The sequence below is a fragment of the Tuber melanosporum genome, assembly GCF_000151645.1.
Source record: "Tuber melanosporum whole genome shotgun sequence assembly, scaffold_102, strain Mel28".
NCBI lineage: Eukaryota > Fungi > Ascomycota > Pezizomycetes > Pezizales > Tuberaceae > Tuber > Tuber melanosporum.
In genome coordinates, this window is record NW_003298758.1 from 13088 (window position 1) to 40366 (window position 27279).

At 45.5% G+C, this 27279-nt stretch overlaps 4 protein-coding genes; 1 reads left to right on the forward strand and 3 right to left on the reverse strand.

The window, feature by feature from the left end:
- The first annotated feature begins 8724 nt into the window (after nt 1–8724).
- Nucleotides 8725–12238, forward strand: GSTUM_00000033001 (uncharacterized protein). XM_002835280.2 has 8 exons: nt 8725–8889; nt 8973–9168; nt 9233–9608; nt 9690–10239; nt 10294–10452; nt 10512–11296; nt 11346–11963; nt 12030–12238. Exons 2-8 carry the CDS (start codon nt 9031–9033, stop codon nt 12044–12046), a joined length of 2643 nt encoding a protein of 880 aa, XP_002835326.1. The 5' UTR covers nt 8725–8889; nt 8973–9030; the 3' UTR covers nt 12047–12238.
- Nucleotides 12239–12377: 139 nt separating this feature from the next.
- On the reverse strand, nt 12378–14173 carry GSTUM_00000034001 (uncharacterized protein; the record flags this gene model as incomplete). XM_002835281.2 has 4 exons in its annotated part: nt 12378–12648; nt 12717–13195; nt 13252–13507; nt 13664–14173. The coding sequence occupies 4 exons, from the start codon at nt 14171–14173 to the stop codon at nt 12595–12597; spliced, it is 1299 nt and encodes a 432-aa protein (XP_002835327.1). The 3' UTR covers nt 12378–12594.
- A 262-nt stretch (nt 14174–14435) lies between these two features.
- GSTUM_00000035001 (uncharacterized protein) lies at nt 14436–16414 on the reverse strand. XM_002835282.2 has 7 exons: nt 16006–16414; nt 15880–15938; nt 15807–15825; nt 15715–15752; nt 15091–15661; nt 14779–15036; nt 14436–14721 (listed from the first exon to the last, which is right to left on the reverse strand). Exons 2-7 carry the CDS (start codon nt 15916–15918, stop codon nt 14669–14671), a joined length of 978 nt encoding a protein of 325 aa, XP_002835328.1. The 5' UTR covers nt 15919–15938; nt 16006–16414; the 3' UTR covers nt 14436–14668.
- Nucleotides 16415–17888: 1474 nt separating this feature from the next.
- On the reverse strand, nt 17889–26506 carry GSTUM_00000036001 (uncharacterized protein; the record flags this gene model as incomplete). XM_002835283.2 has 13 exons in its annotated part: nt 17889–18130; nt 18183–18557; nt 18610–18915; nt 18969–19129; nt 19180–21376; nt 21430–21543; nt 21633–21979; nt 22030–22201; nt 22268–22839; nt 22901–23384; nt 23549–23952; nt 24034–26226; nt 26305–26506. 13 exons carry the CDS (start codon nt 26504–26506, stop codon nt 18074–18076), a joined length of 7584 nt encoding a protein of 2527 aa, XP_002835329.1. The 3' UTR covers nt 17889–18073.
- Nucleotides 26507–27279: the final 773 nt, after the last annotated feature.

The window sequence follows — 27279 nt, forward strand, 5'->3', positions numbered from 1 at the left end:
TGATGATGTCTAAAGCTTGGAAGGCACTTCAATATTTATATTCTGTGTCAGAGTGTTCGCGGACTACATCTATTTATCATACAACTATGTACTTCTTCAATTGTAATTCGTGACGTCGAGTTTTCTTCCAAGGTGTGAACACCTGCGGACCCTGAAAACCATCACACCCTCTTCAGTAATTACCATATTTCTTCTTAGGAAGCATGCTGTCCCCAATAGTAATATCCCGATTAACGGAGTCTTTAGACTTATGGCCTAGTTCTTAAGTCGAACTGAGTTGGCTCCAATTGTCTTTGCCATTGATAAAATGATCAGTTTTATCTACGGCTATATCTGCAGATGTGGTTGTCATTACAACCATCGTCGATCATCTGACTCCGATCTTTTGTAACTCTATACCCAACCGATAGATTTTCTTTGGATGTGTAACAATCCCCCTTTGGCCAGTTAGTTCTTGGCGATGGGGAACGATACTTCTCTTTTCTATCTTCTTCTTTCTTCGTCTTACGATAGCTCTAGGCCTCTACCTACATTACCGATAGTACAAGACCTTTGTCTTCTATCGGAAACTCCTATCATAAGCTTTCTCTAACTCATCTTCGTGAAGAACTTTTCTTGGCATAATGATAACGTTGCAATAAAGATAAAGATTATAAAGGTGTTTTATATTCGCTAAAGTAATAAGTAGGAAAAGTACTTAGAAGTCAATCTAATTTTATTTAAACTCGTACCGCCAACACTGGCATACGACGAGCCCCCACCAGCACAGGAATACCGCTAACCGGTATACCACTAATCCTAAGCTAACTAAGTCTACGGTCCCGCACCTGCCATCCCCGAGTCATGCCCGCACGGAAACTAATTACAAGACCATCACATAACCCAGTGCCCGCCCCGGTCCAAGTCCGTAGCCCCTCTGATATGAAGAGAACCAGCACTAAGCGTAGCCGAAGCCGAGCAAAAGACCAACCCAACCAGGTTCCTCGTCCAACAAATATAAAATCACGACAGCTCGGTCTAAACACTGTCCCACAACGCCTCCACCACAGTAGAAAACCAACAAAAAACCAAAACAAATATAAACTACAGGCAACACAATGGCAGAGAGGAGGTGACCAACATGTCCACCTCTCGCATCCGCATGCCAGGCCGTCGACCCTATGAACCCACTTTGCCAAGTGCCTCCGAAGAGCGTAATGGTGAGGAGGACCTGTACCTACTGCCTGTCCCCCAAAACAAACACAACAACAAAAAGAAATACATAGAGGTGGTGACAGACCGAAACGGTCAGTGGGGCCAACCTCCCACCCATGGTGCCTTGCCCCAGCCAGCCATGCCCGTTGCCAAACCAAAGAAACCAAACAATCCCCACAAAACCCAGCACGCAGAACCCAAACAGGTCCAACCAGGTGGTCGCAACCCACTATCCGCACAGGTGGCCATCAGCCAACTGGTCCATCAGGGAGCTTTGCAGCACTCAGCAGCTTCGCCCAACAGCCCAATCCAGACCAGAAACACTTAATTAAACATCGCCCAACCTGACGCATGTCCAACCGGTGCTTGCAGGTACCTCCCCCCCCCCAATCAGCCCCCCCCCAAGCCCCACACACTAGGCGCCACAGAGCCCATCCGGCCCCCTCAGCCCCTCAGACAGATTAACCATCCGACAGCCACAGGATAGCTATACCTAACCCCATCAGGCAGCCATTGGTCTTGGCCACATGAACAGAGCCCCAACCCCCAGCACCGTATAGCCGAGAGGGGCCCACCAGCCACAGCCGGGAGCCACAAAGAAGGCAGCACCAATATCTGAAGGCACCAGCACCAGCTACACCATCCAACTCAGCCAAACCAAAGTCAAACTGAGTCAGAAAAAAGGTAAGTGGAGCCAGCCAAAGCCAGCCCCACAGGTCCGGCAACAGGCACGGGCCGAACGATGGGCAAGAGGCATCCCCAACGGACGCGACAAGAAGGGGAAGGGTGAATGAACAGAAGCAGACAAACAGAAGGTAGGCTCCACTTGCAATGGGTGAAGCCGCCAACCACAGACCACAACCGAACCACCTAAACGCACAGACAATGCGAGTGCCTGGCAGCCAATCGTCCCACACCACCCCAGGTAGCCATGAAAACCACACCAGGGGGTAAGAATTTTCAGGGTCAAAGCCATCCCCACAGGTGCGAGGAGGAGACGCCTGACTGAATCGCCGTAAATGCCACAAGGACAGAAACTCTAAGGGAACAGCGATAAACAACATCGTAGGATTCCGACCGTAGAAACGTAAAGTAACAAGGCAGGGGGGGGGTCAGCGAGGCCCCCTCCCTTGAGGGAGTGATGCAGCTGGTACGACATGTTGATACTTGGGAAGGTCATCGGTCTAACCCAAGGGCATTTTGTATCGAGAATAAACTAAGAACTCCGTTAAAACCCAATAAGAGACATGAGCTGGTCCAAAGAACGACACGGGTGATCCCCCCAAACACAATGTTCAATTCCCCCAATTGAACGCGAAACCTGCAAGTGGACAATAGACAGGAAGCCATAGACATTTTACCGAAAGGGGCTCGTATGCGACTGTGATGAAGTGCCCGAAGTGCTAGCATCATGAGATAACCAACCCAACGAAACGAGAAGCAAGCAAGTAGTCCGCCACGCAACACCTAACAAACCTCAACACCAAAGACCCCAGGAACTACTGAGCGAACTCAGATATCTCCCCCTGAATCCAAGGCATCAAGGCCCATCATGATGGCGAAAGAAACGCTCGGGGCGAGGCGACGGCAAGGACAAGGAAAAGTACTTAGAACAAAGCGTGAAGAATCTGTCTTCCTCGGCGTATCGGCCTCCTTATATAGTCTCCTTCCCGCCCATAGTCATGTGACCTAAAGTGGTCACATGTGCGAAACCAAATTATAACAAACTAATCATGTGACCAAAGTGATCACATGTTCAAAACCCATGACCTCATAGCGAGATCATGTACAAAAACTCATAAACCAATCATAACACAATAAACAAGTCATATGACTCGACTGAGTCATATGCGCGAAACCAATGACCTCATACCGAGGTCACGTACGAAACATAAATCATATGCGCAAGGCTTACCCGCAAGGCACACTCGCAAGGCATACTCACCAGGCGCACGTCCCATGACTTATATTTGAGCCATGTGAGAAAGCATCACAAATCCCACACATAACAAATCATATGATCCAAATGAGTCATATGTGTAAAACAATAACATACCTGTGACTCATAACCATGTATTACGTGAAAGCCTCCTTCATGTCAAGCCACGTTCATGACAATACCCAGGATGTACAGAATGTGGGTAACTGAACATTTATATCAAGACATAGAGCTGACGCATCTGACACAGTGTTTTTTTTTTAACTGATTGATGCAGGATATAAATATCAAAGTACCTCCTAAGTTTTTATTAAGAATACTGGGATCCAATACCTAGGAACTACCCTAAGTAGGGTAACCGCTCTTGGAATCAGAATCCATGGTTTCCAACATTCCCATCTGGCCCCCATACAGGTCCCGCAAGTTACTATACATATTGATCTCAGTTGTGTCCTGTGACTATAATACTACAGAATTGAAGGTATAGGAATAATACCATATACATCGCCACCATCAATCTAACTGAATCTTTTTTGCAGGATATATGAGAGGAGACTATTAGCAAGATCTGGGAAGTAGAACGGAGTAAATCTGTCAATAACTTAGAAAGTAACCAGGCTTCAGAGATGTGGCATCTTTGGCATATACTATAGGTAACTGGACATTTTGGTGCAAAGAGATGATATCGAATGATAAAAGAATTTCAACAAGATACCAGTATATTTGCATATATCCTACGATATCTAGAAGAGTCTGGAACTCTGAGGAACACTATCCCACAGAAACCAATGAACTTCAGGAAGTGTTACAACTAGGTTTCAGAACATGTTGAGACTGCAGGAATAATCTCCAATACTAGAATAACAATTGAAACCTTGCTACCCAGAGCGACCAAGGGCTGCCGACCGTGGGATTATCTGTTAGTTCTGTGGAATAGCTCCCTGTAAATTAGTAGGAAATTCTCAGGAAGATATCTGTTGGTTGAGTAGGGAGTTATGAAGGTTTAAAGTCAGGTGACCGTAACAATCCCCCTTTGGACAGTTAGTTCTTAGCGACGGGAAACGATACTTCTCTTTTCTGTCTTCTTCTTTCTTCATCTTACGATAGCTCTAGGCCTCTGCCTACATTACCGATAGTACAAGACCTTTGTCTTCTATCGAAAACGCCTATCATAAGCTTTCTCTAACTCGTCTTTGTGAAGAACTTTCCTTGGCGTAACGATAACGTTGCAATAAAGATAAAGATCGTAAAGGTGTTTTATATTCGTTAAAGTAATAAGTAGGAAAAGTACTTAGAACAAAGCGTGAAGAACCTATCTTCCTCGGCCGCATCGGCCTCCTTATATAGTATTCTTCTCACCCGTGATCATGTGACCTAAAGTGGTCACATGTGCAAAACCAAATCATAACAAACTAGTCATGTGACCAAAGTGATCCCATGCTCAAAACCTATGACCTCATAGCGAGATCATGTACAAAAATTCATAAACCAATCATAACACAATAAACAAGTCATATGACTCAACTGAGTCATATGCGCGAAACCCATAACCTCATAATGAGGTCATGTGCGAAACATAAATCATATATGCAAGGCTTACCCACAAGGCACACTTGCAAGGCATACTCACCAGGCGCATGTTCCATGACTCATATTTGAGCCATGTGCGAAAGTATCACAAATCCCACACATAACAAATCATATGACCCAAATGAGTCATATATGTAAAACAATAACATACCTGTGACTCATACCTGTGACTCATAACTATGCATCACGTGAAAACCTCTTTCATACCAAGCCACATTCGTGACAGTGACCTAGAAAGGATGGGATAATGGCTACCTTCACAAATACAACCTGCAGATGAAACTGATCATTTCATCAATGATGGAGACAATTGATGTAAACTTAGTTCGACTTGAGAACTAAATATATAAGTCTCAAGACTCTAATGATGGGATAATTACTATTGGAAATAGCATGGTTCTTAGATAGTTATATCGTAATTGCCGAAGGGGATGTAGTGATTTTTAAGGTTTCTAGATGTTTGCATCTTTAAAGAATACTCAATATTGTGGGTTACAATCAGAGAGTTACATAATTGTGTAATAGATAAATGTAGTCCGTAAACACTCAGATGTAGAATATAAATATCGAAGTGCCTCCCAAGCTTTTAGACATCATCAAGCAAGGAAGAAGAAACCTTAATAATAGAATATTGTTTTTACTATTCTATCTTACTTTACTTATTCTACTTCGCTCTTAGTAGTCATAAATGAAATGAGTGTGAATCTGAGCTTTCCTAGACAATCTCTGTTTACAGAAACAAATCTTAGTTGGCCTAATGTTAGGTGGAGTCAATCTGATGGACTTCAGAATTGTCTAGGCCAATCAAGATTCATTTCTGTAAACAGAGATTATCCAAGAAGGCTCAGATTCACTCATTTCATTTATGACTACTAAGAGTGAAGTAGAATAAGTAAAGTAAGATAGAATCGTAAAAATAATATTCTATTGTTAAGGTTTCTTCTCTCTTGCTTGATGATATTTAAAAGCTTAAAAGGTACTTCGATATTTATATTCTACATCTGAGGGTTCGCGGACTACATCTATTTATTATACAACTTATGTACCTCTCTAATTATAACTCTCAACATTGGATATTCTTAAAAAATGCAAACACCTGAAGACTCTGAAAATTACCACATCTTCTTCAGTAATTATGATATAACTAACTAAAAACTATGCTATTCCCAATAGTAGTTCTTCGATCATTAAAGTCTTTAGACTTATAAGCTAGTTCTCACGTCAAACTGAGTTGGCTCCAATTGTCTCCACTGTTGATGAAATGATTGGTTTCATCTGTGGATTGTATCTGTGAAGGTAGTTGTAATCGTAACTTTTTTAGGTTACCTGACTTTAAACTTACATAACTCCTTACCCAACTGATAGATATCTTCCAGAGGACCTCCTACTAATTCACAGAAAGCGATTTCACCGAATTGACAAATATTCCCTCAGTCGGTAATCCTTACTTGCTTAGGTAATAGAGTTTCAATTGTGATTGTAGTATTGAGAGTCATCCTCTCAGCAATAATGTGTTCCGAAACCTAGTTGTATGTCACGAACGTGGCTTAGTGAGGAAAGGGTTTTCACGTGACACATGGTTATGAGTCACAGGTATGTTATTGTTTCACGCATATAACCTATTCGGGTTGTATGATTAGTTATGTGTGGGATTTGTGATGCTTTCGCACATGGCTCAAGTATGAGTTATGGGATATGTGCCTGACCAGTATGCCTTACGAGCATGCCTTACGAGTATGCCTTACGGGCAAGCCTTGTACACATGATTTATGTTTCGCACATGACCTCATTATGATGTCATGGGTTTCGTGCATATGACTCAGTCGAGTCATATGACTTGTTTATTGTGTTTTGATTGGTTTATGAGTTTTGCACATGACCTCACTATAAGGTCATGGGTTTTGAGCATGTGATCACTTTGGTCACATGACTAGTTTGTTTTGATTTGGTTTCGCACATGTGACCACTTTAGGTCACATGATTAAAGGCGGGAAGAACACTATATAAGGAGGCCGATGCGGCCAAGGAAGATAGGTTCTTCACGCTTTGTTCTAAGTACTTTTCCTACATATTACTTTAACGAATATAAAACCCCTTTACGATCTTTATCTTTATTGCAACGATATCATTACGCCAAGAAGTACTCGTTACGAAGACGAGTTAGAGAAAGCTTACGATAGGCGTTTCCGATAGAAGATAAAGGTCTTGTACTATCGGTAACATAGGCAGAGGCCTAAGGCTATCGTAAGACAAAGAAAGAAAAGGAAAGAAAACATAAGTATCGTTCCCCGTTGCCAAGAACTAACTATCCGAAGAGGGATCGTTACATTGTAATACTCCGTAAAGTCTATTGGCTTGTATAGTAGTGTTCCTCAGAGTTCTAGACTCTTCCAGTTATTGTAGGGTGAGTGCGAATGTATTGGTCTCTCGTGGAGATCCTTTACCATTCGATACTATCTCTTCGTGTGAGAATGTCCTATTACCTATGGCCTATGCCAAAGATGTTGCATCTTTGAAGCCTAGTAACTCTCTGAGTAGTTCACGGATTTACTCCATTCTACTTCTTAGACCTAGCTGAATGTCCCCTCTCATATGTCCTATGAACAGGATCTGGTTGGACATATGGCGGCGACGTATATGGCATTATTCTGATACCTTTAATTCTGTGGCATTATAATCACAGGACGCAACTAAGATTAATATTATAATGATGTGTGGGCCCTGTCAGGAGGCCAGAGGGGGGTATTGGAGACCAGGGATTTTGATTCCAGATGAGGTTACCCTACTTAGTGTGATTCCTATATATCGGATCCCAGTATTCCTAATACCTAGACAACTCTGAAGTTTATCAGGTTGTTTCTGCTTAACAGATTTACAGACATCATTAAACAATAGACAAGAGATCTTAATAATATAATGTTGTTCTATTAATGAATATTTATTACGATATCTTTACTGTCCTCCGATGCTAGTTCTTAGTAATCATAAATGAAGAGAACATTACCAAGCCTTTCTAGACAATCTCTGTCTACACTAAAGATTCACATGTAAGTCTTCTTAACACACACTATAGTTGGCTTCTATCTAACAGAAAAATACTTTAGTGATTTGATAAATAGAAGTAGACTGCACATACTTGAACATGTGATATAAATACCGAGATGCTTTTATGAGTTTCCAATAACTACAAATAAAGAAACTAGTGGACCCTTCCTAGACAATTCTCCACTTATCAGGAGATTCTAGACCCTTGTCTAGTTCAACTCGTATTAAATTAGAGTTGACTACTGCCTAATACATCCACCCTCTCTGAGTTACTACAAGTCCTAATTTAAACACTTTATACAGACTAGACAGTATTAGTCAAACTCCTCTTAACATCCTTGAGTTTCCACCTTGTGTTAAATAGTTTCAACATCACATCACAATATATTATTTATGGAATCATCCAACAGTAGTTAGAAAAGTATATAGGTTGGGAATCAGAGTAGTCGAGAAACCTTTAGTCTGATCCGAATTAAGGTGAGTAAGCAGTTTCCCTGCAATTCAAGTTGTTGAGTTGTAATATAAATTCAAACGTCTGATAAATACAGTCGCACCCGGGCGGCCAAAATCTGAAGAATCCGTCCAGCACAGCGAAGAATCCGGGACAACGGGTCAGGCTTTGGTGGAAGGAAATTCAGAGTTCACGGAGATTCATACGAGACAGCAAGATACTAGATTATCGAGATCCGGGACAGCGAGGTGTGACTGTACCGTAATTAAATCGAGTTGGATCGGGCTGGTGGGGGTGTATTCTCTCGGATGATCTGGTGGGGGGGGGAAGACAGGCGGAAGGAGAAAGGAGGGAAAGCAATGGCTCCTTCATTCCCCTTATGAGTGTTTCCCTGGTTTTTGTAAGGTGTGTCCTCAACGCATGGCAACAGAAAAAAGAAATCCCAAAGTGTCCTTTCAAGCGCAGCACGTACCTGCGTGAGCAACCTCCTCCCCAACCAAACCAAGTCATCTCTCCTATTATACCAAATTTCCTTCCCTCGCACACTCCTCCTCCTCGCACCCCCTACCATCCAAAGTCAATCCGAATTAAAGCTCGGATTAATAAAGCTCCCTCACAACTGGTTTTCCACAATTGAGCGAAATAATCACTGAATTCGGGCTGCTTGAAGGTTTCCATCCCAGCTTTCTATTTTTTTTTGTTTACCTGTCTCGCTGGGGGGCTCTCTCTGATGGTTTGCTAACTTACCTCCAGTTTTGTTGAACCTAACTGAACCTTTCACAAGCATCATCCAGCTCCCTCTTCGATCAACATGTCTGTCAACGCTAAAGTAAAGTCTGCCCTCTCGGGGGATACACTTATACTCAAGTCCATAAAATCTGCTGGTCTGGAGAAAACCCTAGCTCTAGCTTATGTTTCCGCTCCAAGAATGAAGCATGAAGGGGACGAGGTAAGCTGACAGGCACTAATTCTCCTCAAGTCAAGGCCACGTTGCTAAATGGTTGCTGTATTAGCCCTTTGCTTTTCAATCTCGTGATTTCCTACGCAAGGCCACAGTTGGAAAGGAAGTCAAGTTTGAGGTTCTATACTCCGTTCCCAATACCAACAGGGAATATGGACTGGTCCTATTGCCCAATGGGGAGAGTCTGCTTGAGAAGGCTGTCTCTGCTGGATGGGTTAAGGTCCGTGAGGATGCGGGAAAACGTGAAAACCAACCTGATAGTGGAGCTGTGATTGAGAAGCTGAAGGCGTTGGAAAACACCGCAAGGACTGAAGGAAACGGTATCTGGGATACCTCTGACGATGGAAGGATAGAGTCCAAGTACGAATCTCCTCCTGCGAGCGAAGCTGTGGCTTTTCTTGACGAGCACAAGGGACGGGTTGTTTCAGGTGGGTTGATATACCTCAAGAACCTTATACCCTGGGTAGTAGCTCAATCGCGAGAGCTGATCCGGTGATATTTTTTTATAGGGATCATTGAGAGAGTTATTACTGGAGATAGGGTTACTGTTAGGCTCTTGTTCCAACCTAAACTTCATCAGCAACTCGTTGTTCTCATCGCCGGTGTGAAGACACCTTTGACGAAGCGTGTAGACGCATCTGGGAACGAGCAGCTAGCGGAAGAATATGGGGAGGAAGCCAAGAACTTTGTCGAGTCTCGTTTGCTACAACGTTCCGTTGATGTCACCTTACTCGGTTTGAGTCCGCAGTCTCAATTTATAGGAAACGTCATCCATCCACAAGGTGGAAATATTGCTGAGGCTCTTCTTAAGCAAGGTCTTGGTAGATGTCTGGACTTTCACAGCACCATGATTGGGTCTTCTATGAGTAGGCTTAGAACTGCAGAGAAGCACGCTAGGGAAAATAAGCTCCATTTGTGGAAGAACCATGTTGTCAAGGCCCCAACTAGTGGTGCCCGCGATGCTACTGTTACCAGGGTTATGAATGCCGATACACTTTTTGTTCGAAATAAGGCCGGTGTCGAGAAGAAGATTAATCTTTCTAGTGTTCGACAACCGAAGTAGGTGCTTGTCTGAACGTTTTAATAGTGAAAACTCTGCTAACCACCAAATAGACCTACAGATCCTAAGCAGGCACCTTTCCAGACTGAGGCTAAGGAATTTCTGAGGAAGAAACTAATTGGCAAACATGTTACTGTCACCATTGATGGAAAACGCGCTGCTACCGAAGGATACGATGAGCGTGAAATGGCAACTGTCATCTTCAGCAATAAGTATGCATTCTCCTGGGTTAGGCTTAAACTCAGCTTATTGACATTTATTCCACTGCCAGGAATGTTGCTCTCTCGCTTGTTGAAAATGGATGGGCAAGTGTTATTAGACATAGGAGGGAGGATGACGATCGTTCACCTATTTATGATCAACTTCTTGCGGCCGAGGAAGCAGCGCAGAAAGACCAGAAGGGAATGTATGCCCCAAAGCCGCCTGCATCTTCCAAGCTTGCCGAAGTTTCAGAAAACATCACAAAAGCAAAGGCCTACCTTTCATTTCTCCAACGCCAGAAGCGTGTTCCTGCAGTGGTAGACTTTGTTTCTTCGGGATCCAGATTTAAAGTCATCCTTCCACGTGAGAATGTCCGTCTTACCCTCGTTCTGGGCGGTATTCGTGCCCCCAGAACTGCTCGCAATCCAACCGAGGAGTCGGAGCCCTTTGGTCCGGAAGCTCTAGAATATGCCTCCAGGCGGTGTATGCAGAGAGATGTTGAGATTGATGTAACTGATATTGATCGTGTTGGCGGTTTCATTGGGACAATGTACGTCAACCGTGAGAACATTGCCAAGGGACTCGTGGAAGAGGGGCTTGCGGCCGTTCACTATTATTCTGCTGAGAGGTCCGGAAATGCAAACGAGCTTTATGCTACCGAAAAGAGGGCCAAGGAAGCAAGGAAGGGGCTTTGGCATGATTGGTCCCCTGAGAATGATGAAGAGAACAGCCATGATTCCCCGGGGAACATTAACACAACTGAGGAAGTCATCGAACCAAGGACCGATTATAGAGATATCATTGTCACCAATATTGACGATCACGGAAGGTTGAAGGTTCAGGTTGTGGGAACTGGTATGTGTATCCAGACACTTGAGGTTAAGTATCATTGACTTTTTTGCAGGGACTTCAGCGCTCGAGGAAATGATGACTGCCTTTAAGAATTTCCATCTTTTGCCCCAGAACAACAAGGGACTGGAGGGGCCGCCTCGGGTTGGTGAATTGGTCGCAGCGAAGTTTACAGACGATAACTCCTTCTATCGCGCCCGCGTCCGTCATGTCAATCGTGAGGCTAAGGAGGTTGAAGTGATGTACATTGATTACGGTAATTCTGAGAAGCTGCCGTTTTCGAGACTTCGTCCTTTATCCCAGCCTCAGTTTCAGCCTACCAAGTTGATGCCTCAGGCCATGGATGCATCGCTCTCATTTATCCAATTTCCTACCGCCCTCCACTACGCTCAGGAGTCTGTCGACGCGCTTGGTCAGATGACCAATGGGAAGCAATTAGTTGCTAACGTTGATTATATCGGCTCTGATGGAGCACTCTACCTCACCTTGTATGATCCTAAGGAGAGCGATCGCTCAGAGAGCAGCATTAACGCAGAGTTGGTATCTGAGGGGTTAGCCATGGTTGCCCTGAAACTGAGACCCTTTGAAAGGGCGTACCCAGCCAAGCTCAACACTCTCAAAGAGAGGGAAGCCTTGGCCAAGGAGGAGAGGAAAGGGATGTGGGAGTATGGAGGTTTGTAAACCCTAGCTGTTACGTACTATTGTAAGGGAAAACATGGATGAACTAACGTGCATATAGATATTACCGAGGACTAAGCCAGCCTTCAAACAATTTCGCTGGTTTCCCTTCCTACTTTCTGTTTACATATCGGGTTGAAAAATTTTCGTTCCAGGGATTTCAAGTCACGCATGATTTCCAGGTTGCTTGAGTGAGGGGTTGAAAGGCAAAAGGTGTAATGGTCTTTTTTTTCCACTGTATATCATAATCAATTGGAGTTGACTTGCGTGCGTGCATTGGCTTTTTTTTTTTTTGTTACACGTACGGTACTTGAGGCTAGCAGTTTGAGGTGATTTTCGGATGAGAGCAAGGATCAACTAGCGCTGCTGTTTATGAGAATTGGCCTCGGGACTTGTTGCTGCCTTGGGGTATTATATATAATAGCTTTATAAAATAACTATTCCCACTTTCAGCCAAAATGTTTACCAGCTGGGGGGGTGGAAGCGAGTGATATATCATGACCACAATAGTTGTCCAAACTATTTATAGTACAGGACCGGTTTAAACAAAGGCTAAAGACTAAAACTGGACAAAAAGAAAAGCTCTAACCCTAGGACCTGCCAAGCCAAGTGAGCTCTACTCTGTTCTACTCCCACTGCCGCCGAATAACCGGCCGGGCGGGATCCCAGGGCCCGTGGATCTCGCTGTTAAAAATATTAGCACACAACTAGTCGGGCGCAAAGAGGGTGAGGGAGCAAGGGGAGAAACGCACTTCTTATACTTCTGCAACCCAATCAGCCACCACCCACACCCCCCCATCCCACCCACGACGCCCAAAACCCACACAACCGCCCACCCCCATCCAACCACAGCGCCCAACCCTCCCGCGGCGCCGAGGACAAGCATGACTGTAAGGCAAACATGCAGCCCCCAGGAGACGTGCTTCAAGTATCGCCTAAACACAGGGAACAGTCCAAAGACTTGAATGCTTGTAAGTATGAGGGAGAAGACATGCGCGGTGTTTGGCGGTAATTCATCTTTGTGGGGCAGGCGGGAGGCGAGGACGACGCTGGAGGTTATGGCGGCGTTGGTGGAGAGGGAGGCGGGGAACTTAACTTCCACGCCGGAGCCATAGTCGAAGGAGAGAGTGTTTGCGAGGAAGAGCCAGGTGGCGATGGCCCAGATGGAGTCATCAGTTATGCTGCCGGTCAGGGAGCGGAGGATTGGGGAAAGACCTAGGAGGGTAACTGTTCCCTTCGTTAGTATCATTTCAGGAGGGGATGAACGATTGAGGGGGGAGTACAGTAGATTAGGAGTGTGGATTTCGCCGTTTTTAACCTCCGGGATCGCTGCTGGCTGCGGATGTATGACTGCTCATCTTGGGATTTCTGGCCGGCTTCGGTGTCGGCAGCAGTGGAGGTGGAGGTGATGGTGGTGGTAGATGTGCTGTTGTCGCCAACGTCTATAGAATCTATTCTGTGTTTCTTAACCGGCGAGCTGGATGCTGATGCACCGCTACTTCCACCAGCCCCTCTTTCCGGTGGCGGCGATGGGTACGGCTGGAAATAGCTCCCTCTATCCCCACCACCACTCTCCCCTCTCCCAGACATCTCCAATCCCAGCCCGATGCCAGGACTTCCCCCCCCACTCCCACTCCCCCCACCACCGCTCCCGGTTCCATTCCCCCGCCTCCTATGCTCCCTGATCCCCCTAACTACCTTCTCCCTCTTCTCCCAACCCATGTCCCAAACTGCCCATCCAGCAACAGTCAGAGCAGTAGACACCAGCGCTACGGAAACTGGACTGACCCGCTCTTTGACCATCGCTATGAAGCTAGTTACGAATATCACGACGCTGGAGAGGTGCTGGACAATCACTGTGGAGTCGGCTACCAGGCTGTAAAAGTCGTAGGGGTGCACATTGATGTTGCGCTGGAGTTGGGAGAGGAAGGTGGGGTCTACCCAGTTGTCTGGGTAGTCTTGTTTTACCCATAGGAGCTTTCGCCAGGGTTTTCGCTTCTTGATGCGTGGGGCGGAGGAGGAGGAGGAGACACTGGTCGCAGCGGTGTTGGTGGGCGGCCTTGGGGAGGGCGCTCGGGGAGGGCGGTGATCGATTGGTAGGAGGTTTTGTTGTGCCCAAGCAGGGTTGGTGATGTCAGTTGTAGGTGTTGTTAATCTGGGGGGAGACGGGCGGTGGGGAGTTGGCGCTTGCATGTGTAGAGGCATCTTTCGTGAAGATTATAATTGCACTGCTGGGTATTAGAGATTCATGGCAGGTTGTGTGTGTGTATTGTATTCGCGGTTGTGGCACTCCTTCTATTGAACCGCTGGAAAAGGGGTTTGAGACACGGTCATTATTTGGGTGGATTGAGGCTCAAATGCAAAATCCGGGGATGACGACTTCTTGCATAGAGGCCAAGCTTTATAATATTACATGACAAATCGGGCTGGCAAATCACCAAGTTTCTCATATCACCGAACCATGAGATATCATTATTGGTTGCGTCCTTTGGTTCGAAAAAAAAAAAACTATGACTGAGATTGAGAACCAAAACATGAACCTTACGAACAAGTAGAGCGGACTGGGAAGCCTATACGAAAGGTAGACCAACAGGCAAGAAAGTGAAAAACACCCCTGGAAAAGCTAAAGCTTACACAGACCAAAAATCCATATACCTGTTCGCTCAATACTTTTTTTATATTACCTTTCTCATATCCGATTTAAGCTCTCTCAAGCTTCGCCTTGAGGATCTCCTTCAAAGTAACAGCGTCGGCTAATTACGGTCAGCAACAGCTTCAACTAATCTTAAACCACAGATGAGTCTATTCACCAGCAAACTTTCTAATACCGTCGCTCAACTTTTCGGTGGCCATTTGGTCCTCATTCAAGTAGAACCTGAACTCGGCTTCATTGTCAATGAAGCTCTTCCTGGCGATATCCAGAGCAGTGGCGTCCTCGGAAGAAAGCTTCTTCGGGACGGCAGCCTGGCTGTTGTACAACTCCTCCAAAAGGTTGGGAGAGATTGTAAGGTAGTCACAACCAGCAAGCTCGGTAATCTCACCAGTATTACGGAAAGAGGCACCCATAACTTGCTAGACTTAGCCTAAAATTCCCAGAAGCACCCATAGGAAGGTAGACAAACCAATGGTCTTGTATCCGTACTTCTTATAGTAGTTGAAGATATTCTGGACGGACTTAACACCAGGGTCCTCGCGGGCAACATAAGCCTTTCCAGTGGAGGCCTTATACCAATCCAAAATTCTGCCAACAAAAGGCGAAATCAAGAAAGCGCCCGCCTCGGCGGCAGCAATAGCCTGGACCTCTGAGAACAAAAGAGTCAAATTACACTTAATTCCGTGCTTGCTTTCCAATTCCCTGGCAGCTTGGATACCCTCCCAAGTGGAGGCAATCTTGATGAGAACACGGCCCTTGTCGATACCGATGCTCTTGTACAGGTCAATTATGTGGAGAGCCTTATCAATAGAGGCCTGTCTGTCGAAAGAGAAACGGGCATCGACTTCGGTAGACACCTTGCCGGGGACGATATTAAGAATCTCCTTTCCAAATTCAACGAGAAGACGGTCGAAAGTGGCATCAACTTGGGAATCGATGTTTCCGCCATGGGACCTTCCGTACTTAACGGCCTCATCGATGAGCCTAGCGTACTCAGGCTTCTTGGAGGCGGCGAGGATCAAAGATGGATTGGTAGTGGCCTGCATAGGGTTCAACAAGCGCTATCCTGACGAACCGGCTGGAGCAAACTTACATCTTGAGGCTTGTACTTGTCAATAGTAGCAAAGTCACCTTCAATTCAATTAGCAAACAGCCTAAAAACATTACTGAAAGATCGAACAATACCAGAGTCGCAAACGACAGTCTATAGCGCCCAACAGTTAGCAAAGAATTCAGGAAAAAGAGGGAAATGACGCACAGTGCCAGTGGCCTTCAACTGATCGAGAGAGGTAGTCATAATTGTTGTGATTGTTCAAACTTCAAGAATAAAGTTGGTAAGTTTATTGTACAAATCAAAGACAATGAGGGATCAAGGGTAACCAACAATGCGAGAACGACGGCAGAAGTGTTGCGCGTTTCGGGTATTAGAGAAGCGGGAGGTGCGGTGGTGAAGAGGAGGGGAGAGGAGATGGAATGGAAGAGAGGAAGTAAGAAAGAATCAAGTTAAGTTACGGAAGGGAGGCTTGCGGTGGTCTGCGGGTTGAAAGGGAGGCGTGGCTGTATCGATGGGGAGGGGCAAGCGCAACTCGATGAGGGGTTGATAATACTTGCACACGCAGAGTAGCTCGGCAGTCGATGAGGAATCTCACCCATTCTCCAAAAGACCATCGTTGCTGCTAAGGAGGTTCCCCGAATGACATGGCATAGCATTAATGCCAAGCATGATTTATAAAGTTTATTGTTATCATAGCAATAAATCTATTGAAACGGAGAAAACCTCCAATCATTCATATTACACGATAGGAAGGTCATCAATTGCCAATTACGGGTTGTAATGGGAAATCGATGAAAATATGCGGTATGTAGGTCCATGAACATGGTTGCCATGCTGCTGCTCATCCCACTCTTCCCTTTTTCCTCTCCTCGGACTTGTGGTGACCTTACTTAAGTTATGTGCCATTTATCCGGAAGGCCTCGTACTTGAGCACGAGCATGATAGAATTGGAACTCAGAAAGAGGGGCGTGGTTCGGTGCAACTTTCTCTTACGTTTCCCGCCGCAAGGGCACTCCAGGGTCACCCACTTGAGCAGGAACCCGGTTGAGTTACAACCCTGCGCCATAATTATACGAGTAGAACTGGGATGTTAGGCACGAGGTCCGGCTTTGTGGAACGTTGGAAAACTGGGGCACTCTCATCATAGTGTACGAGTAAATGACACAATAGTGCAATCACACTTAAACTAAGCCGAGTTGCGATTGGGAACTGTTGGGGTCGCTGTAAAATTAAGTTGAATGGAACTAGTTGGAAGCCAAGTCTCAAGCAAATCTACGAATAGACTGCTTGCCCGTTCCAAAAGCATCCAGATACTTTGGGAGCAAGTACCGGTGCGGTAGGCGTCCACACTTAGCGATACACCGATACGCGAGTGACAATTGGTGAACTGTCGGTTGAGAATCAAGCAAATGTGAAAATAGCTATGATGCTATAATATTATTATGTACATAAAGTAGCTCCAGGTAAGGGTGAGCAATTTAGACCCCGTTTGGCATGTCACCTTTACGCTATAAATTTTGGCATATTAAAGTTTTTATATTATAGTGATGCGTTTGGTATAAGGTATAAAGCCACGATATATTTTTATTGTGTTGATAAATTTTTATTATATGATAATTATTATTATCATCATATATTTGTTGTAGGGTTAGCTTCAGAATCATGAGATATGATGCATGTTACTCCAGATTATAGAAAATGTTAAAGAATATATCGATTATCAGTTTGAGGCTGAGAGTGTCTGTACTTCAGTCCTCCTGGGACAGGTCTATCTTGAGCAACTGTTATTGGCTAATACCAAAGAGCTGGAATTTCAAGAAGTTTTTTGCATATCTCAATAAGTATTTTTCAAATTATGTAATTTGTTAGAATAAGATTGTTGCTTGAGAAGTATGATACAAAGGATATAGCTGTTACAGAACAGGTAGCTATGTTTGTTTGAACAGTATCACATAATGGATCAAACCATGAGGTGCAAGACCAATTTTAGCACGTGGTGACCGTGTCAACCAGCAAGTTTTCCGAGCCCTATCATCTTACAATTTACTTGATCACTTCTGTTTAAAACTCATTTGAAAGCTGTAGAAAACCTTGCTCAAAACATGGTTTGTTTGTTTGTGGAATTTACCCTAACTGTTATTCATACTTTTCTCATATTTTTTCATATTCGTGAAATCTTGGCTGAACACCTATCTATTTTTTTCAGCACTGAATTTTTCTTTTATTAGCATATATGCCATTTTCAACTTTTATTGCGATATATTTTTATTGGTACATGCCGAACAAGGCTTTAAAGGGGGAAAAAAAAAGTGAGTGCAAAAATGTAAAAGAAATAAAAGGAACGTCAGTAGGAACCCATAAAATCATAAAACGTAACGCCCCGTTAATGATAGTAAGTCTATCGAACAAGAACAGGCGACTGATTCCGTTGAACTAATTGACAATCCCACTCGTACTGATGACAGATATTAGCGCTCGAATGGTAGATGGCTCAAAGGGGAACATACTACTTTCCCATTTTCATCCCCCGTATACACTGCCTGCGGCATTGGATGGATAGCCGAAATAGCTGCCGACACCTGAATTTCTGTTTGGAATTGGTTGACATGCTGCAGTGTATTGACGGACAGAAGCTTGAATTTCCCATCCACGATGGCTTTTCCCCACACATTGACTACTCCGCGTCTGTGTCCTGTGAAGAACAACTCTCTTTCTAACCACTCATTTCCAAGACCCTCGTAAAAGGCACAGCATAAGACGTTGTCTTCAGGTAAATCACAGATGTTCTGTGTAAGGATGTGCTCGCCGTTCAAAGTATATATGGTCACGCTGTTACCTTTACAGATAGCGATATCTCCCGAGACATCATTGACGCTTACGCACTGAATTGTTGAATTAGTGGTCTGCGCAAACACGTCGCCCATTTCGACATACCTGAACCGCAGTATCGCTTTTTAGCTGTCTTATGAACCTCTGTCTATTCAGATCCCAAACGAGAATGGTATTATCACTTGAGGCGCTAACAAGAGTGCTGAAAGATCTTGATATTGCCATGATGGTAACTGGCTTGACATGCCCGAACAAGCATGTCTTGAGTTGAAGTTCGACTGATCTTGAAGTGGTTTGGACTTGCCACACAGAAACCGTGCCGTCCGTCCCAGCAGTAATCAGTGTCCTGGGGTCGGCAAAGATGGCAGCGGATACCTGCCCTTGATGCAGATGTTCATGGTGGCCGCATAGCTATTCAATTAGCTTCGGCAACCAGGCGGGAAGTTGATTGTGTTATGACTCACTTTCTTGCTATCGGAATGATAGAACCGCACACTTCCGTCGGTAAACCCCCACTCCATGTACTTATCGTAAGTGGGGGGGAGATTGAGCCGAAAGGAACTTGAGCAGAATACCCGCTCATACTTAGCCGAGTATACAAGAGAGCTAACTCTCTCGCCATTATCTATAATTGTCAGCTAAACCCTATGGATTTCCAAAATAACCAAAACCTACCAATAAGAGGAAAAGGAAGTTTTATTAAGGATTCAGCCCCAACGTCTAACCTCGCACTCTTATGGGCTATCTCCTCTCTCACTGGATGTGCCCTAGTGAAGACTTGATGAGGAGTTTGACCAAAGTTATGAATAATCCCTATAGTAGCCAGTCTCACCACGGGGTCTTGTATGCTATCTAAATCGATCGCACCGTGATACGAGAGGTGATGGAACACATTGGTCGCTTCAACGGCCGCCTCACCCCGCTGCTTGAATCCAAACACGAGATCAATCCACTCATGGAGATGTTGACTCACGTACGGACTTTCGAGCGCTTCCCGGTGTTTTGCAATGAATATTTTGGGGTCCCCCTTTGCCCATGGTGGGAGTTTGACCGAGTCAATAGCTTCATCTGTCCCCTGCTTCATACCAAAGTTATATGCATTAGAGTTTACTAAGAACTCTGGCAGGAAGAAAAACTCGGGAATCAGCTCTCGGACATCAGTCATATTATCTCTCGAAGCCGATGCCCAGGCCTTTTCAATGGAATAAAACAGCCTGTCCGCGTGGTCAAATGATCCGCCCTGTAGGAGCAGGTACGATTGGACGAAGGGCTGAAGTCTGATAAGGTACGAGCAAACAATCATAGCCGATGAGAAATGTGTTCCATAGTGGAAGGGAGGAGCTTGCCGGTCGCCAATCTCCTCGAAAGAGCGGTATCGCTCCCGGAATTCATGCTGTCTATCCTGTGTCTGCGCTCCCATAGGCTTCGAAAAATCTCGGAAGGTTCTCGGGTTTGTCAGGTCCAGCTCCTGGCTGGTGTAATCCGCCAGAACCCATGGAAATACAGGGTACTGGGTCAAGTCATTGAAAGTTCTCCCTGCCATGGTATTCACAAGCATAAGGTAGTGAAAGTTTGAGATTTCCCCTTTAATCCACTTCCTTGTCGCGGGGTTAGGAATGTTGGATGTGAAGACGTTAACAAGCTTGGATCCAAAGTTTGTCGCGTTAACCTGAGTCTTTAGTGCTTCGATTCGCCACGCATCTCCGACATGCAGCGAGGCTGGGCTATTGTTAATATTGGCGGCCTTTGATAGGAGCTTAGAGTGTAAAAAGTCTCGATCTTTGGCAGACATAGTTGTCAAAAGGTAACTCCGGCCATCCGAGAAAAACAGCTCCAAAGCTACGTCTCTAAATAGGAATCGTCGTTTACTAATGCTGATCATATCCTCAAATGGCCAATGCCTAGTCTCGTGATCGCTATTAACAGAGACGGGTTTTCGATCCTCTGCCTCTCTTCCGGAAATCATTTGCAGATACTGATCCCTTTCGTCCTTAGGGGCCTGCCAGACGTTCACAATTTCTCCATCAGACCGTTGGAAGAAGTTGTCGATGAGATAAAGACAGTTTTTCCCCAAGATGAGGAGCCCTTCCACTGCATCCAATCCGACCAGCCTAGAGACATTTTGAACATACTCAACCACATCACCATGCTGGATGGTTCTCATGACCTTTCTGTTCTTGTCTTCCCAGCCATCATCGTCTTCCCGTGGATCGTCCACTAATTCGTAGTCCTCTTCAAAATCGTCTTCACCTCCATCGCGCGCCGAGTTGTGCTGCGACTGGTCCAGTGAGTCTGTCTCCCTGGTTGTGATAATACTGATCTCGTCGTCCTCCACAGATAGCGAATGAGATTTGCTTGGCCCAGCACCCCCGCCCAACCCGCCTGTGAGTCTCCGTTTAGGCTGGTAGTTGTGCAAATGAGCGCTCGAGTCTGGCAACATCCGCTTTCGCATTCGATTTCTCCCTTCAGTCAAGTCTAACCGCCACCTAGTCTCCTGGCCGTCGTCAAGCAACCCACATGGCCTCATTAGATCTGTCTCAAGCTTTGAATATGATGAGATAACATAGCCCAAACTGTCCTGTTGATCTTGCGTAGCTCTCTGAAATTTAAGATGTTCTGAGTTATAGATGTTGACCATCCAGTGCGAAGAGGCGGACTCGTGGCGACGATAAACATCCTCGTTGCTCATGTCATCCAAAATCCACTGCCTCAACTTTTCCTTGCGCTTTGAAGATCGAGCCTTCGCAGTTTCTGCAGTCTTCTTATTTTCTTCTACGACGAAGGACTCCCACGCCTTAGAAAGAGCCCCATAGAAAAATGCATCTAGATCTTCACGATGATCGTCAATCCAGTCTAACCAAGTATCGTTGTCCTAAAGCTATATCAGTTTTTTTGATCTAGAAAATCTCAACAAAAGCATCCTACCAATTCCATCAGCTTTTTAAAGCCTGAAGACAACTGTTTATGATCTATTGTCTTGGCTTGATTTAATAATGCCGAAGTCTCTGCTGGTTTTTGTACTAAAACAATCCGCAGCATCTAAATATAGCAAAAAAAAAAAAAAAAACCACGGTAAGCAATCATTAGCCAAGAGAAAATATCACACTAGACCAGGCAGGAGCACAAACATTGGCAGCGGCGAGTTTTATGTCCTGTTGCTGGTCTATCAACCGGGTATATAAAAGGTAGCATATAAGCCTCGTAAACTCGCCCTCTGTGTTTTCCGGAGAAAGAATGACCGCTTGCCAATACATCATCTTTCCGAGAAAGCCAACCACTTGTTGGGGATCTGACTTTGGATCATCGAGCTCTGACAGCCTGAAAAGAACTAGTCGCGATACCATAGCTCTTAGACTTGCCATAGTTTGGCTACACAGACGAACGCTCTTCTGTTTCGCTACCTCCGGCCGCTGTAAATATTCCAAAATTGTCCCAACGAAATCGAGCAAGCTTTCAGCCCCATTTAGGAACCACCCTAGAAATGCCGTTAGCTTACCGCAAGTTAGGGTGGCTAGCCGTGCTGACCTTCGTATACACAGTCAGTCATATGGGCCGCAAATCTCCCAATGCTAGTCAGGGCTCGCGGTTCGCAAAGCTTCTTCCTATCAAACCCCAAAAGGTTGTTGAGATGATTCAAGGTGTTCCGAAGTAGATAAGTTTCAAAGTAAATCTGGTGCTCTTGAAATCCGGGAGGAATCTGAAGCGATATCAGTATTAGGTCAGGCGACTTACGCTATTGACCCTGAAGCGACATGTCACCTACCTTTGTGCTCAGTCCAAGCCCTGTAAACTCTCTCCTCTCCAGCACCAAGTCTGAAAACACTGTCATAACAAGCTCAAGAAGGCTTTCTACAACCAAATTGGAAACAGTGGGACCTGACACTACGCTGCCGCTATTTCTCAAACCTGTCCCAATGGCTGGCGAGAGGCGCGCGGAAGAAGGAGTATAGGGTGTCGGCTCTGATGTCACAAGTATAAAGCTGGAGCCTCTCCTTAACCTATCTGATCGTGGTGTAGTTGGACTAGGAGGCTCGTCAACAGTCACAGTACGAACAATGGGAGGAGCAACATTTGAAACCAAAGGTCGAATCACTACATCTCCGCCATCGAATGTCAGTGCTGAATCCTTCGAATTTAGCTCCGTTTCTGCGCTGACATGGTCAGAGCTACAAACAATTGGAAACAGGATTCCAAGCATCTCCTGGATGAAGGACGAAGTTGCACAAAACTCCCGGAAGGTTGGGCAACTCGTATGCAAGTGCGCAAAGAACTGTATAAGCGTATTAAGCATCCCCGCTAGTTCCCCATTCCGTTTCTCCGTCGTTTTATTTGATACTAGACCAGAACAAAGTTATTAGCCTCTCTGTTTGGGCTGAGCACTGGATCAGGTACCTACCCAGCTGAGGCGGCTTGTCACTGAGCGATAATGAACGCGCTCTAGAGGTCCCTGGTGTTTGCAGTTTATCATCATCCGGTTTTTTGTTACCACTCGGCCCTCTGGTTCCCCCTTCGCTCTGATCTGCAACTATAGTACCAAGCCCAGCCTTCAGCATTCCCGCGATGACTGGTAGCATCTCAGGATATGTCACTTTTGCGTTCCCAGCATCGGAGAACATCTCAGCAAGACCAAACAAATCAAGTGGCCTCGAGACATCAATCTTGGCTATATCCTTCCCAAAAAATATGGCAAAGCATATGGGCCATAGAGGTGCCAGATTCCACCACCTCTTCAGTCTATTCCGCATAGCAACAAAACCCCCTGTTTTTAATCCGAATTTCGAGACGTAGCTACCGCCGTGGACAACCAATAATCGAGCTAGAATCTTGGCGCCAATAATCACTACTTTAGGATCGCTCTCGGCCAGCAGATACAGCAACCACTATAATCGTTGGAAGCGTTAGCAACTTCAAAGAATATAGCACCAGAGCGCGCGTCCAAGAATAGACCATAATTATCGTGATCCAACCACTATTCGAGATAGACAGATATTGGGAATTTCTCGCGGCCGAAGCCTTCCTTACAACACAATTTATGAACACTTACCTTATTAGTAACTGTCCTAGCAAATTTTTTAACATTGCCAACTCCGTTTCCCTCTTCAAACAAAAGATCTTGGTACATCTCTAAAACCATCACCCCGATTTGCTGCCTGGTATGACCATCACCACTCAGATCATTCATGGACTTGGCTGGTGACAGAGCTGCACCTGCGATACCGATGCCCATTGTTGGTTGCCGGCGTAACTGTACATTACTCTTTTTAACCCTTAATGGCTTTGCAGGATTGTTTTTGTGTAATGAGTAGGTGATGAAGAGAGCTAGAGATCGGAGAACATCCGCAGACATATTCGTCCTCACAAGTGTCTTGAAGGCGGCCATAAAATCGGGAAGCACCTCACGGGAGAATACTTCACCTTTAAGAGCGAATATCAATTTCTTGACAATCCCTAGTACGACAAACAGGCCAGAACGGCCATGTATCAGTGAAGGCCTCTAAGTGGAAGTATGGGGAGCCGGAAGGTACTTACGCATACGGAACAACCTCTTGGAATTGAAATGATGGTATTTGCTCCCATTACAAAACGTCACAAACTGCGCAAAGTATTCTTTTTGGGTTTCTGAATCCGCTTTCCTCCACATGTCAAAATCAACAAGCAGAATCCTATATGCAAGAGGATTGATGATAAAACTCTCCTCCGGAGCGTCATGCTTGAACCCCACGAATTCCAAGATCACCCTCAGCAAATCCTTGCCAATAATATTCTTTCCTTCCTTTGTCCGAATCAGATGTCCTAGAATCGCAAATCCGTTGTCTCTCTCCATAGCCTCACTATTCCTCCAAGAGCCTTTTGTAATTTCAAAAAGAATCTCCACGGCCCTGCAAACTTGTTTTGCGGTCTTCGCAACCTCAACCATCTTTAAACCCACAGCCGCTGCGCCGCCAATAGACCAAGCGGCATCATCCAGGGATTGTGGAACAATGACAACCGGCTCACCAGTCATAATTGCTACTCCATGCGTTAAACATAAGGCTTCGTTCACTGATGGAACTGCTCCATTAATTGCTACTGCTCCCGCTCTCGTCAAAGACTGTAGATTCTTTAATGCAGGTCGGGAAAGAGCTTTTACTAATTGAGACTCGTCCATGCTATTATCATTTTTGTCGTCAAGAACTTGTTGTGCGGAAAGGTTGAGCAACACTTTGGCTTCCGGCAGTATAGCTGACGCCTTGCTCCTTATAGCAGATATTATATCGCTCTTTTCCTCTTTTCCGGGGTGCATAAGCTCGTTGCGCATATTCAATGCTGCGGAGGCCTCATACGTCTGAAAAGACCCCAGGCAATCTTGAAAGCTCCCGTAATACCAAGGTCCAAGGCGATAATGTACCGCAATCAGATCATCTGAGAGAACATCCTCAAATAAATGGGCAGTTCCGAGACTCCATCTCGATGAGACTACCCCTTCGCCAACACGAGGCGACAAATCCAATGGTGTTCCAAGGAAAACCTGAACCGGCGTTGAAGAGGTTGGTGGGGGTTGGGGATAGGTTGCTTTGACCTGTTCTACGAATTCGCCATCAATATAAAGAGCAGCCTTTGCTGCCGAAGTGGTCCGAGGTCGCCGATGCACAAGTGAAATGTGATACCACTTATGGGGTTCAAAAACAGTCGATTTAAACCTAACACTTGCTCGTGGCGATGCTACAGATGTTTGTAGAATGAATTTTCGAGTGTCTTGTTCTATATAAGCTAGAACAAAGCAACGCTGTGTTGAATCGAAGACACCGAAAATAGTGGTATGCGTCGTAGGGTCAAAGGTATCAATGCAAATCCAGGCAGAGAAAGTGAAACCATTCGTGTGGGTAGGAGGGAACGAACGGCCTATAGAACTAAGTTCCATGGATGCATACCCGTAAAGTGAAAGGTCAAACTGAACGTGGGGAGGTGTCCGTGAGATCTTGAGACCTTGAAGCAGGAAAGACGCAACAGAATCATCTGTCATAGCCCGCCTGTAAAGATACTTGGCATCGTCTAGGTGATTTATCCCAAGCTGCATGAGATACTGAGCAAACTCCTTGAGAATGGCCCGCTCCAATTCTGGAACAGAGGCGTCCCATAACCGTGGGATAATAGTGCTTAATATGCCTGTTGAATGCATGGCAGCTAGGTTCGATTTGCTCGAAGAAGCTATAGACAATAGGGCTTGTAAAACGGCAACTGTTGTAACCTTGGACTCTTCTGTCCGCGTCATCGCTGTTTGAAAGCTGAGGATTAATGGAGTGATTTCTGCATTCACAAGCACATCTTTAGAACCGAAGCTTCCTCTAACTTTAGCCCGCACTTTGTCCACCACATTCTTCTCTTTTCCGGATCTACCATCCGATGCCAACCCTCGTTTAACAGATACCACCAAACCCGACAATGTAGCATCGTCCATCGCAAAAGCCAAGACAAGTCCAAATAATTGGTCCGGCGCCTCGGTGGGAAGTCCTGTCGCGGCAAGACCTTGCTCCAGACTGTCCCAGCCGATCCTCCTGGCAAAGAACCGCTTGTTTCCGGGATGGTTGAGCAGAGCTTCCGAGATTACACCGAAAAGGCATTTAATCAGCTCTGTGAAATGGTTCTTCTCCTCATCCGTACGATTTTCGGAGGTGTAGAACCCAGAACAGGAATGGAGTGCCGAAACCAAGTAGTTGAACCCCTTGAGAGCTCGAAACGTATCTTCCACCAGTAAATCCGGTTAGTAGGATGGCAGAGATGACAAAGCAGAAACTCAAAAAGAAGTGTAGGGTAACAAACCTTTAGCTTCGGGAGAGTCCACAAGAATGCGCTTGAGCAATGACAGCCATTGTAGACGGACAAGGATGTCCGGATCCGAGGCAGAAGATTCCAGGGAGTCTAGGAGAGGTTTTATCTCGGCAATGAACTTGGGTTTCGTAGAAGCTGCAGAGGATTCACGGCGCCCGGTGGATGTGGACCAAGGTGAAGCAGCAGAAGCCATGTTGGAGGACGGAAAGAGGTATGAGAAAGTCGTTCAGGTCATAGGATGAATCAGAAAGGAAATATGAAAAAAATAAGGATCGGGAAGTCAAGGTAACAGTAAATCGGGAAGACAGGTCCGATCGAGGTCAATGTGGGGGGGCGGTTGGAGGGGTAGCGGGCGTCGAGGAGAGTTGATGTCAACTTAGAGGTTGTGTTTGAAGGAGGCTATGATGCTGCGGTGTTTGGGGGCAACCACCTTCGAGCCGGGCAATGATACAACATTTGCAGTGCTACCGCGAGACGGCCCCGAAGCAACGGACAATCAAAGTCTACGGTATTTGTATGGTAGTTTCCATGCCTGAGCTATATACATCCTGAAACCATAAAATCTGTAAGGTTAAGGTAAAGCTATGTTGTCAGTTGCTTTGCTCAGGAACGAATTCCAGTTCCAATCTATTATCTACGGAGCCTCACCTTTTCCCCTGGTGCGGAAAGTTATCAAGCTCGAGCACGAGGTACCGTAGTCTAGTGCCGCACTGCTGTGGCAGGCGAACAGGCCAAGCCAATGTGCCAGACAGAGCAAGACGAAAATAGTACTAAAGGGGTTCCCACCTACGGGCGATGGGAATACCAGTATCATGAGTTCCAAGTACCGGTATTGCCCTTTGCACCGGCATAAAACGGTGTATCGTAGAGGTTTGCCGCATGGTCTCATATCATACCATGCCGGCACGAGTATTCTTATCACACCATACGGTAACTGTCCACTGCACAGAAACTCTATCTCCAAGT